Here is a 13,148-nt window from a genome sequence, read left to right as displayed (position 1 = left end):
CGATTAAGGAACGCTGGTTTTTATGTGATGTTGGTGGTAGTAGTAGTAGTAGTAGTAGTAGTAGTAGTAGTAGTAGTAGTAGTAGTAGTAGTTGTTAGTTGTTGTTGTTGTTGTTGTTGTTGTTGTTGTTGTTGTACGAGGATAGGCGTTGTATGATTAATAATGATGATGATGATGGTGATGATTATGATGATGATGATGATACTACTACTACTACTACTACTACTACTACTACTACTGCTACTACTACTACTACTACTACTACTACTACTACTACTACTACTACTACTACTACTACTAATAATAATAATAATAATAATAATAATAATAATAATAATAATAATAATAATATAATTTAGAAAGAAAACTTTTCAGTACGTTTGGAGCTGTGTGTTGCTGAATGCTGAATTTTATGGCAAAGAAACACTCACAAACAGCAGCCATAACAGAGAGAGAGAGAGAGAGAGAGAGAGAGAGAGAGAGAGAGAGAGAGAGAGAGAGAGAGAGAGAGAGAGATAACCTGTGTGTGGTACTTTACTACACACTCTGAGGTTCGAAATAAAATTTTAAAAAAGTACAATTTAATAACTACAGTCACAAATTGGAGCTCCAGAAGGAGAAAACTCGATTAAAACTGTATAAATTGGATTCATAAATATAATTATTCTAGATTTACTGAGTTATTTATCTTCCACCGTGCAAGTCCGTTTACTTTAACTTGACGGATAAGCCACGCCCTCACACCAAAGCCTCTCTTCTCAATCACCAATCACGTGAACCAAGAGGGAGAGGAGGGAAGGCCTTATCCTTCAGTTGGCCAATCATCAGCCTTGGAAATGGGAGAGAGGCGGAGTTTGTTCACCCGCTACCCAATAACTTGCATTGACAGCCTATATGTTAATAAATATCGTATGTCACCACCTGGGCTATTCTCTTAACCACAGCACGCCTCTGGGACCAGAAAGAGAGAGAGAGAGTAAACGATATATCTCCATACGACTACAAGAATTATTAGTCTTCATTTTGTAGGATAAGCAAAATATATCATGACATTTGGCGGCATAAAGAATGTTTACTTTGATCTAAGAGAAAGAAAAAGATAGCACGAAAAGGAGAGAGAGAGAGAGAGAGAGAGAGAGAGAGAGAGAGAGAGAGAGAGAGAGAGAGAGAGAGAGAGGCCCCAGCATGTCCAGTTTCGTTGAGGGAAGGAAAGAAAGTTGCGTACCCTCTCATAACTTCCTGGCTAAACTCCTCCCCTTGTGTGTCCTGACAACCCCGCTCTCCTTACACTCTTGGCTTGGCTCACTGGGAGGAGAAAGAGACTCAGAATCCCAGCATCTCTCTCAGCTCTCCATAACCTCAAGGGTCGTATTCTAAGACGCTTCGCTCTCCCAGCACCACTATTTTCAAAGGCCACAGAGATGGTTAACCGGATTTTCAAGCGTGTTTCTCCTGTTGATAATGTAGAAATCTTGTTGATCTACCACCAGAAAATCACCCAGAAAAACCGTGTGACTTCAATTAGAGCATTTTGAAAGGACTCGGGGTGCTTGCGGAAGTTTCAGAATTAGTCCTAAGTCCGATCGACGTGTGTTCTTTTGGCGTGCCTGTGCATAGTGTCAAGGACTGGTGTCATGTACAAGTCTTCTGTTGCATCTACTATTCTGTTACATCTGTTTTCATTCTTTTCTTTTTCCACTGATTTGTCTTCACCTCTTCATCCTCCAACCGGTGTTTTTTTTTTCTTTTTTTTTTCTTTTGAGCCTTCTTAAATATGTTCCTCGTCTTCTTTTCTTCCAAGAGCAACAGTTGATGTGTTGTAAATATGTACCAATGTAGAAACGGAGACTGCCAGGAAGTAAATAGATAGAATAGGAAGTTTATAACTGGTGCACAAATCCGACTTTTATTTTCATTCATTGAGTCATTTTCCATTTGTATTTAAATTCGTGAGCAGTATTGATGTGTATTTATGTATGTATGTATGAGAGAGAGAGAGAGAGAGAGAGAGAGAGAGAGAGAGAGAGAGAGAGAGAGAGAGAGAGAGAGAGAGAGAGAGAGAGAGACGTTAAATAGGTCAATGGAGAGAGGGAGAGTGGAAGGGAGGAAAGGAAGGAAAGGTATATGAGATTTTGTTTACAGACTGGGGAGGGAAGAGAAGGGGACGAGTAGAGAGGGAGGGTGAAAAGAAGAGGAGCAGAGGAAAGAGGAGGTTTAAAGTAGAAAGAACGAGAGATAAACACGGAGACAAGATAGAAGAAAAGAGTAAACACCTGTCTTCATTTGTTCTTCCTCCCTCCTTTTCTTTCTTCTTCCTCCTCTTTACCTCCTTATTTTCTCTTCATTTATTATTCCTTCCTCTCAATCTCTCTCTCTTCTCAGTTCTTGATCCCTCTCCTTATCCTTTCTTTCTTTATATTCCTCCGTTTCTTTGTTTTTTTTTTTTTTTTCCATCATTCTCATCTCCTCCTCCTCCTCCTCCTCCTCCTCCTCCTCCTCCTCCTCCTCCTCCTCCTCTTGTCATCTCTTTCACCACTCTTCTCTAGGCTTCCTTCTACCTCCTCCTCCTCCTCCTCCTCCTCCTCCTCCTCTTCCTCCTCCTCCTCCTCCTCCTCCTCCTCCTCCTCCTCCTCCACGAAGAGATATATTATTTAATCTTCTCATCTCCTCCCAGATATTCGCTCTTCTTTCCTTCTCTCAGGCGAGTCCTTGGCTACGCTCACCGTCCTTCAATTCCTTTCCTTTCTCCTCTCCACACCTCTCCTCTTCTCTTCTTTTCTTTTCTCTCCTCTCCACAGCTCTCCTCTTCTCTTCTTTCCTTTCCTCTCCTCTCCACACATCTCTTCTCTTCTTTTCTTTCCTCTCCTCTCCTCTCCTCTCCTCTCCTCTCCTCTCTCCTCTCCTCTTCTCTTCTCTTCGCTCCACTTCTCTTCTTTGTTCTGCCTGGTCTCTCTCTCTCTCTCTCTCTCTCTCTCTCTCTCTCTCTCTCTCTCTCTCTCTCTCTCTCTCTCTCTCTCTCTCTCTCTCTCTCTCTCTCTCTCTCTCTCTCTCTCTCTCTCTCTCTCTCTCTCTCTCTCTCTCTCTCTCTCTCTGTCACATGTGTCGCAAAAACCTTCTCAATCAATGCGGATACATTGTTAAAAGACATTTTTTAAAAACATTTCGTGTTTGTAGTTTATTTACGAACCAACAAGGAATATTGTAGTCCAGCCATGGTTAGAAGTCGGGTAACCGTGCTCTCACTTTCACTGTGTATATCGCTTTCTTTCAATCTAAGTCTTCTGATCTACTAACTACCTTACTAAACCTGGCGATTGATAGATTCCTAGCTGATTAGAGTGCTTGAGATTCTGGAAAAACTCTAGACTAAACATAGAGGAAGGAAAGGAAAGGAAAAGGAGAGGAAGGAAAGGAAGATTGTGGGAGAACTCTAGACTAAACGTGGAGGAAGATGTGGTATGTTACTTAACGCCTGACCATGACTGTACCTCGAGTTGTAGCAGATCAGAGGACTCAAAACTGGGAGATCTTTAGTTGACACAGGGGGAGGGAATACAGTATGTCACTCGTCTCTTAACCATGAGTGAACGTCGAGAGGAGTCAAGAGTGTGGGAGGACTCTTGTAAACATAGGGGAAAGGAATGCAATATGTTACTCGTGTCTTAACCATGAATGAACGTCGATTTGTAACACATCAGAGGACTCAAGATTGTGGGAGAACTCTAGTAAACACAGAGGAAGGGGATGCATTATGTCACACGATATTTGACCATGACTGTACATCTCGACTCAGTTCTCACGATGCAATCCCTGACTTTTCACGAGCGGTCATTCCAATACTCGGTGATACGCCGCGGTTCATTCCTCCTGGACACTTGTTACTGAAAGAGAAATCCATGATTGGTGACTTGCTTTCTACTGCGAGTGCATGACAGACTTTCCTTTCCTGCCATCGTATCGTTCTTCTATAACTATCGTACGCTTTATGTATTTAGGTTATTTTCCCTTTTTTTTTTCTTTTTATGTATCGAAGGAGGAAGACATGAGAAGAGTAGAAGAGACTTATGAGCCGATCAATTACGTAAGGGAAAAGGAGAACGACAAAACGTAATAATGATGATGATAATGATGATGATAACTAAAGGTCGTCTTTTGATTTCAGTATAATGTATGATATATTATATAATACATGTAGTTTTTTTTTTTTTGCAGTGAGTCGTGTGAACAAAAGTATTCTCTCTCTCTCTCTCTCTCTCTCTCTCTCTCTCTCTCTCTCTCTCTCTCTCTCTCTCTCTCTCTCTCTCTCTCTCTCTCTCTCTCTCTCCTTCCCTCTCTCCCTCCACCCCCACCCTTTCCTTCCCTCTCTCCCTCCACTCCCTCCCTTCCCTTCCCTCCCTTCCCTTCCCTCCCTCCCTTCATCCCCTCCCTTTCCTTCTCTCTCTCCCTCCCCTCCCTTCCTGCCTCCCTCCGTAGGCTGCCACTGTTCCATGTTCCATCGCGTCCTTTAAACCATTCCTGCTGGTGCCGCTGTCCTGAAGACCATCTATTTTATTTTTAATGCTAATGAGGGCCGTACAGCCAGCCAGCCGTCACCCTCGTTTTCTACCGCTGAGATCCACGGGTGACAATTTTACACATATTTTTTTTTTTTTTTTTTTACTAGATATTTCACGTATTTGATTAGGTTGCGCCGCGTCTCTCTCTCTCTCTCTCTCTCTCTCTCTCTCTCTCTCTCTCTCTCTCTCTCTCTCTCTCTCTCTCTCTCTCTCTCTCTCTCTCTCTCTCTCTCTCTCTCTCTCTCTCTCTCTCTCTCTCTCTCTCTCTCTCTCTCTCTCTCTCAATCATGTGCCACTGAGAAGAGAGATAGAGAATGAGAAAGAGAGAAATCACTTCCCTGTCGGCCACTCGTCTCGCTGTGATGGCCAGAGAGAGAGAGAGAGAGAGAGAGAGAGAGAGAGAGAGAGAGAGAGATCTGTGCGAAAGTCACGAGAGAATGAGATTACACCACTGGACTAGGGTGAGTACAAATAGATAGGCAGTCGTGCTGTTTTTAGATCGGGGGAGTGTGTGGTCCCCTTTAGACTCGTGCGTGCGTGCGTGTGGGTTGTAGGGTGTGGCTGTGTGTGTGTGTGTGTGTGTGTGTGTGTGTGTGTGTATGTGTATGTGTGTATGTGTGTGCGCGCTTAGTAGGGCGTTGCATAGCGTACAGTTATTGTTTTTGTCTTCAGTTAATTCAGCAGATATATATGCAGGGGGCTGACTTTTCTGTCTTTTGTACTTTGTACGAGTATGTAGAATTTTTGTGCCCGTAACGTAAAAACGACTCTCTCTCTCTCTCTCTCTCTCTCTCTCTCTCTCTCTCTCTCTCTCTCTCTCTCTCTCTCTCTCTCTCTCTCTCTCTCTCTTTCATGGTGGCTCCAAAAATAATAATAAAAAGTGCAATACCATATATGTTGTGTGTGTGTGTGTGTGTGTATGTCTGTGTGTGTGTGTGTGTGTGTGTCTTGTGTATGTGCGGAGCAAAGTGTGTATGACAGTGTTGCAAGGCTCTTGTTGGATTGTGCTGGCGTGGTGTTTCTTTACTCTTGGCTGTGTGATGAATGTTGTGGGTGTTGTGGTGTAGTGTGATGTGTATTTGTCACTAGGAACAGTACGTAAGACAATGGTTACAATAAACAATAAGAGTGATAACAACTAATAAGAACAATAATAGGAAGAACAACAAAAATACAAAGAATTACTGTTACTCTACTACTACTTTTCCTACTACTACTACTACTACTACTACTACTACTACTACTACTACTACTGTTCCATAAAAACTGTAATTGGCCACAAAAATGTGTTGGAATGAAGATAATTGCTATGACATGCATACTTTCTTGTCTTGTCTTTATTTATTTGTTTCCTTGTTTGTTTCTTTCTATCTGTCTGTATTTCTTTATTTTTTTCCTTCCTTCCTCCTTCCCTTATTTTTTTCTTGTTTTTTGTTTGTCTGTCTGTTTGTCTGTCCGTCTCCCCTCTCATTTCTCTCACTCCTCTCCCCCTTTTTTCTATTCCCCTATACCTCTTCTTTTCATATTTCCTCCTTCTCTACATTCCTCCTCTGTCCCCCACATCCCCCTTCTCCTTCATTCCTTTTATTGTTGAGAGATGAAGAGGCTGATGATGATGATGATGATGATGATGATGATGATGAGGAGGAGGAGGAGGAGGAGGAGGAGGAGGAGGAGGAGGAGGAGGAGGAGGAGGAGGAGGAGGAGAAGGAGAAAGAGGAAGAGGAGGCACTGTTTTTCTTTACCTCAATACTCATAAACTGTCAGCTGCTCGTAAATGTACCACCTGCACTTGCCACACACACACACACACACACACACACACACACACACACACACACACACACACACACACACACACACACACACACACACACACACAAGTAAGGAGCCACGAGTGAGGTGCTCCTTTGTTTCCTCACTGGTCCTCCTTCTCAGTGATGGTTTTCATTGGCTTCCCGCAGGGCTTTCTCCCCCTTCACATACATTATGTCATTATGTAGTACTAAAGTGGTGGTCAATTTCTAATCATCTCATCTCCTGGTGCGTTTTTGTTTTGTTTTGCTTTATTTTGTGTTTTTCCTGTGTGTGTGTGTGTGTGTGTGTGTGTGTGTGTGTGTGTGTGTGTGTGTGTGTGTGTGTGTGTGTGTGTGTGTGTGTGTGTGAGTTGAATTCTCTTATTCATTTTTCTTACGCAGAACTGGATACAAAATCATTCGCATACTCGGAAAGATCCTTAAGTCTTTTTTTTCCTCCAACTTCTCTTCTCCCTCCTCCTCCTCCTCCTCCTCCTCCTCCTCCTCCTCCTCCTCCTCCTCCTCCTCCTCCTCCCAGTCATTATCATCATCCCCCGATCTCTAGCGTAACCCACGCTAGCTTCCGCCAACACTCCGTCCCTAAGTGGCCGCAGCCTTCCACTTGATGGCGTGCGCTGTGTTCCCTTGAAGGCTCGTGTTGCTGGCGTACTCGCGTGTCTGGGCTAAGCAAGTCACTAGTCAGGACCGGAACAGGTAAAAAAATAAATAAATAAATAAATAATAATGATAAGAGAAAAAGTAATGTAGCATGTAGTGGAAGTGTGAATTGCTCTAAGACACGAATTCTTATGTGTTTTCTCATAAGGATTGTTTTTAAAGGCCATAGAGATGATTAGGCAGGTTCCCATTTGTGTTTTTCTCTTTAATGAAGTAGAGTCTTTGTTGAATTATCACTAGAATCTTGGAAATGTCCTTGGAAACCTCAGTAACTTTCACTACAGTCTGTTAAATAAAGTTGGGATGAGACGCCAAATCCTAATAACTTCCATTACTGCCTGTTAAAAGAAGAAGCGATGCGTTAAAAAAAAATAAAGATTCAGTAATACACACGTTGGTTCAAATAAGCAAGCAGTAATGATCTTTTCTCTGCGCTCCCGAGTAGCTTCGAAATCGCTACTTCCGCGTAAAATCCGGAAGCAGGTACGTTGACAGCCAGGATGGGACCTCTGGTGTTTTAATTGCATAGTGACTTTCGTTATTAAGCAGTTATGTCATTAAGATCAGATTTTCCCCATATTAGTAGTAATAAAATACATTTTGTAACTGTTACTGCTCGAAGCTGATGTGGGATTTGCCCTTGATTTAGAAGAGTATGAAATGGCGTTAGAGAATTAATTAAACATTCCCCTCAAATGAATGTGACTCCCATACAACAAAAAATGTGAATATATATTGTATTAGTTACTGCTCGAAAACAGATTGCAGTTCTGAGAAACCTCGACTGGAAGAGACTTTTGGAACAACTTTAAGGCAGGGAGCACATGAGCTTTGTGTTCGCCACGCTGTGGCGAACACAAAGCATGTTTAAGCGACTGAGTCGCCCGTGTGCATGGGCACACGCCACTGTGGCACATCCATGCCCGTCGAGGCCTCAGTTCCACCATGGATTCTGAGGAGGAAGCAGTCCCGGTTTTTCATAGAGAATCCATCTCCCTGTAGCCGGACACGAAGATGTCACACATCTCCTCCCATGCCATGGCTTTGGCAATTTTATTGCTGTAGTCACTGCAGCGTACGTCCCATACTGCTGGCCGATCTTCAGTTTCAATAATGAATCGATCTATATCGAGTGTAGCCATGGTATTGGTATATATGATATGTAAAGAGGAAAATTGTGCTTACTCCTAAACGTTTGGTATGTGACTGCCAGTAGCCGTCACGTGTCCGTCGCTCAGCCACAGTCGTTTGTGTGCGCGGGTCCTCGACACAAAGTCCCGCCACGCTGTGGCAAGGATGAGCGACAGCTTGTCACTGTCGCTTGCCACAGACGTTCCTGGTCGCGGGACAGCTTCTAAACAATGGAAACTTATGGAAAGCCACATCCCCGCCATGGCGTGGCGCCACAGAGTCACTCGTGTGCTCCCGGCCTAAGTGTCGTGTTCTCTTCTAAATGCGTTAACGTGACTCACATAAAACAGTGTGGAATTACATATCATAATACTTACAGCTCGAAAATAGATTGCATTTTTGAGAAGAACCTTTCACTTGGAGAGAAGTTTTGAACAGTGGGAAATTACAGTTCAAGTGTCGCACTTGCGTGTTATGAAAGCTGAATCACCAGAACTATGTCCAGAATAATGTGACGATTCCACTGAGCGTTGTGGAAAGTGAACTGCCGGGCGTGCTGGGGACTGACTGACGTGTGAAAAACTGAGAGGGATATAACAAATCTTGTCACAAGAAGCATCTGAGGCCCGGGAAAAGATCCGCTGGGACAGGAGGAGGAAGAGGAGGAGAAGGAGGAGGAGAGAGCAGAGGTTGTGGATCGACTTTTCAGAGTTGTGAGAAGAACGAAGCTTAGACATGAATATCTTCCTGAAGCCAAAACGGTAAGATGATGCATTAGGAAGTGTGAGGGTTGGTGAGAGTTTTTGTGTTATTACTATCACCCCTACTACCATCACCGCCACCATTGCCTCGTACATAGGGTAGAGGCAGCGTAGGACGTGGTGGCGCACCTGTCCACCTCATCCCTGCTGCATTACCATAACCTGCCAAACTTCAAAGGAATCCAATCTCTCTCGACCGTGGAATATAGACGCAGCTTATTATTATTATTATTATTTTTTCGTGCCAGACTTGCAAGGCGTGAAGGAATGTTATCATAAGTTTTAGTAAAAAATTATTGTATCTTTTCATTTTCATACTGAGCTAAACCGTGCACGTACGTATACATAAAACACACACACACACACACACACACACACACACACACACACACACACACACACACACACACACACACACACACACACACACACACACACACACACACACACACAGCTGAAATATGCTTCCTTTTTTTCTCTACCCTTCGTCTATCTCGCGACTCAAGATGGGTTTCATGCAAGGAGTATTAAGTTGCCTCCAAACTTAAATGGGTCATGGCTTTTACCACTCGTTTTTTCTCTCTTTTATTACAGCGCGTTTTCTTGTGTGTGTGTGTGTGTGTGTGTGTGTGTGTGTGTGTGTGTGTGGAGAATGTGGGAGAAGCTTTCAATTGTTTGTGTAAATAAAAAGAACTTATTCCGCCTGGCCACCTCCCTGCCTGCTAGTCACTTAAGAGGACTCATAAGACACTGTTTGCCTCCACGAAGCGATGTATTATCGTGGACGAGATTCACGCCCAACATTTTCACTGGCAAGACAATTTTCCCATAATCACCTGAAATTTTTTTTAGACACTTTGTACTGCTTGCCTCCGTGATGCGAAGTGTTATTGTAGCCGCGATTCACGACTAACCCTTTCACTGCCAAGATAATTTTTCTAGTAGTTACGTACAGTTTTTAAGACATTTACTCTATTAAAGTTTCTTAAATAGTTTTGTACCCTAATTAAGATTAAACTCCAGTCCTCTCTTTTTTCCTGTGTATCCATCCAAAACAATATTTAACAGTGATCTGAATGTGTAATGCATCAATGTATATGAACTGGAGGCTTTCTGCTTATTGAAGTTTGAAACCGTCACAAAATAACGCAGTAAAACACATAATCTTAACGATATTGCCATTCTGCTCTGAAACTCAGAGATATTTCATTAGAGTATACAGCACCTGACAGGAAAATAACGTGGTGAGGGAAGCTGTGTTGTGAAAATATGATGGACGAGTGAATTCCGTCGCACTTCGTTTGCCTAGCGTTCAGTCACTGAGGTTGCGATACACTCATGGCGAAGGTTTTCCTCTCACTCTTTTTCTTCCATTCTAAAGATATTTATGAATACGTCACCTTAATCACAAACTTTAATCTCCCCTGGTGCCTAGACTTTTAAGAAACCATCAAAGTCGCCGAGTGTCATGTCGCGATACACTAGTGGCGAAACTTTTTTTTTTTTTTTTCATTGTAAAGATATATATGAATAATCAGTACGTCATCTTTATCAGAACCCTTACTTTGCTCTGGTGCCTAAACCTTGATCAAATTCGCCGTGTGTCATGTTACGATACGCTCATGACGAAACTCTTCTTTTCTTCCATTCTACGTACGTTTATGTATAGTCAATTCGTCACCTTAAATCAGAAGCCTTAATTTGCTCGGGTATCCAAATTTCTTTCCATCAAAGTTCCCGAGTGCCACGGAATTTTCACCTCATGTAATCAGATTCGTCAACATAGTTACAGGTTTTCGTAAATAGTCTGGTATCCTTAATAACTCAGATATTACTCAGATATTCCTCTCCATCCACGTGTCAGTAGCTACTCCTCGGTAACGGCTGATGGAGCGATGTTTTTAGTCGTGTTTTGGTGGACTGTTGCTCCTGGACTTGAGATGGCTGTGTCGTGGAGTGTGTGTTGTTAGTGCCGCGTCGTAGCCACAACAATCACTGAGGCTGGTAAGAGTGAGTGGTAAGTGTGTTCGGTACTGATGAAGAATTATTACACCTGAATATGACATCGTGAAGTCCCGTCGTGAAGAAGGAGAGTGTTATCGGTGCCTTGTCTGATCTACTGTGAATAATTTAAAACTGATCAGATGCTGCGGTCTTCGTATTTGTGGCGGCGACGATTATGTGCTGGCGCCATTATTTTTCGCTTTTGCCATGAAGAAAATCAGAAAACTATAAACGCTTTTCAATGATACCATGAAAAATAAGGGCTAGTCATTTTATCATCACAGGAAGAATAAGTCTATTATAAACCCTCTTCTGTGATACCATGAAAAATAAGCACTATTATACATTTTATCACAGGAAAACTGGGTGAATTACTCATAGATCCTCTTCTCTGATACTGCAAAAGGAAAATCCGAGCAGTTGCTATCAGTTGTTTCTAATCTGAAAGTTGCGAGATAACAGTGAGGGCACACGAGTCGACACTCCTTATGAATAGTTCTCTCGCCGCCGTGAAGCTCCTGAACCACAGCTGTTTGCCGATTGAGGGTGAGGTACCACCTAGTATTATTCTTCCGCACCCGCAGGCGTCACGCACGTCTGAACAGTGCGTTGCTGCGGGCAGTGTGTCACCGAGGCAGTAATCACGCGGCAACAGTTTCGTAAAATCCGCAAGACGTCCTTCGGTCACCATAACTGGCCCCATAGTTGCCTTTGTGGATCCCTTGAGGCTCCTTGTGTGTGTGAGGGGGAAGAAGAAGCAGCAGTGTGTCTTGGGAGAACTCGAGTTGTGACGGTGCACGTGGGAGCCTGTGGAGAGACTGGAGGTACTCTGATCAAACGCCACAACACCATGTTAAAAGTTCTGACGGCAGTGCGGGATGTGCGACCTCCGCGGGGAAGGTAAGAGACCGTGGTGCTGGGAAATTTACCTGCTCTTTTTTTCTCCTGTGTGTCTCTTATTGGAAAGTGTTATAGATATCTTAAGGTATGTCTGGAAGTCTGGAGAATAAACATATACGTATGAGGCTGAAAGAAAGGAGGCTTAGATAATTTCCAAGAGTTATACTATGCTTGTCACAGCACCGCGAGTCTTTTAGAGAGTGGAGTGGACGAGGCTTGTTACATCTAAACTCCTTGGAAGCACAAACTATGTATACGACTCATTTTCTTTCCTCCAGAGGATATAATTATATTATTAAAAGAGTAAATTAAAAGCACTACTATTTTTTAACCATTTGTCAAAGGTGTGGTTCAATTTGACTTCTATTTTTGATAGGAACTTTTCTTAAATACCAAATTTTAGAATTCAAAGTAAAGCAAAGAATGATTTGTTGAAATGAGCAATTAAATCAGTGACCATCATACCAATTTTGACACACCTCCCAACGCGTTAGCCGCATATTTCAAATTTTAGAGATGTATGTTTTTCACCATATTAGTATGCCGCATCTGATTGTATTGCTGTGCCACCCAAAAAATCAGTCATTACTAGAGAATCATCATTGATGTTGGCGATAAATGCATTCATTACACACAGTTACTTCATTGCGTCATTGATTGGTGAGTAAACGCTGCACGAATGGCCAGCACCAGTCATGTAAAGGAGAGGCTTAACAAAGGAACAATGAATGACTCAAGCACTCTCTTTGTGCTCGGAGGCGATAACCTTTGCTGTTGTGGAGTCGCGTGAAAACACCGCATCATTTACACGTTCGGCTGGCTTCAGTTGTGCAATGGTTATGTTAACGAGGGCGGCCTCCGCAAAGAATTAAGAGAAAACAGTGATGGGAGGGGAGGCAAGGGAACCCGTCAGCCTTCAGAAAACACGGACCGCACACGGAAGCAATCACTGAAACCATAAAACACACACACACACACACACACACACACACCATCGTAAGTCACGTGAAGGGTCAGTAATTGAAGCCATTAACGTTATGAATTAATTACTTTCGTATGTGTAGCATAATTATGGAAAAGCAATATATATATTACCTACGCATACGTATATATATATATATATATATATATATATATATATATATATATATATATATATATATATATATATATATATATATATATATATATATATATATATATATATTGGGGTAGAGCAAACTTAGTATTGTTCAATGCCTCAGAAACTCAATTCCTTCATCTGTCAACTTGACACAACCTTCCAGACAACTATCCCCTCTTCTTTAATGACACTCAACTGT

General features: G+C 42.5%; 1 protein-coding gene across 3 annotated transcripts in view; it reads left to right on the top strand.

Annotated features, from left to right (window-relative positions):
- LOC135105268 (tetratricopeptide repeat protein 39B-like) overlaps positions 1 to 13,148 on the top strand; it is a 137,150-nt gene that overhangs the window by 103,522 nt on the left and 20,480 nt on the right. The window contains exon 1 of one of the 3 annotated variants that reach the window (XM_064013499.1): positions 11,302 to 11,826. The exons of the other annotated variants lie outside the window; for them this stretch is intronic. Within the exon in view, the coding sequence (XP_063869569.1) occupies positions 11,777 to 11,826 (50 nt within the window). The 5' untranslated portion in view covers positions 11,302 to 11,776. Of the gene's footprint in view, positions 1 to 11,301; positions 11,827 to 13,148 lie in introns of those variants that run through there. 3 annotated transcript variants of the gene reach the window in all.

Source organism: Scylla paramamosain, chromosome 1 (genome assembly GCF_035594125.1).
Source record: "Scylla paramamosain isolate STU-SP2022 chromosome 1, ASM3559412v1, whole genome shotgun sequence".
Taxonomy (NCBI): domain Eukaryota; kingdom Metazoa; phylum Arthropoda; class Malacostraca; order Decapoda; family Portunidae; genus Scylla; species Scylla paramamosain.
The sequence above is the reverse complement of the archived record's forward strand: the minus strand, read 5'-3'. Positions and strand labels throughout refer to the sequence as shown.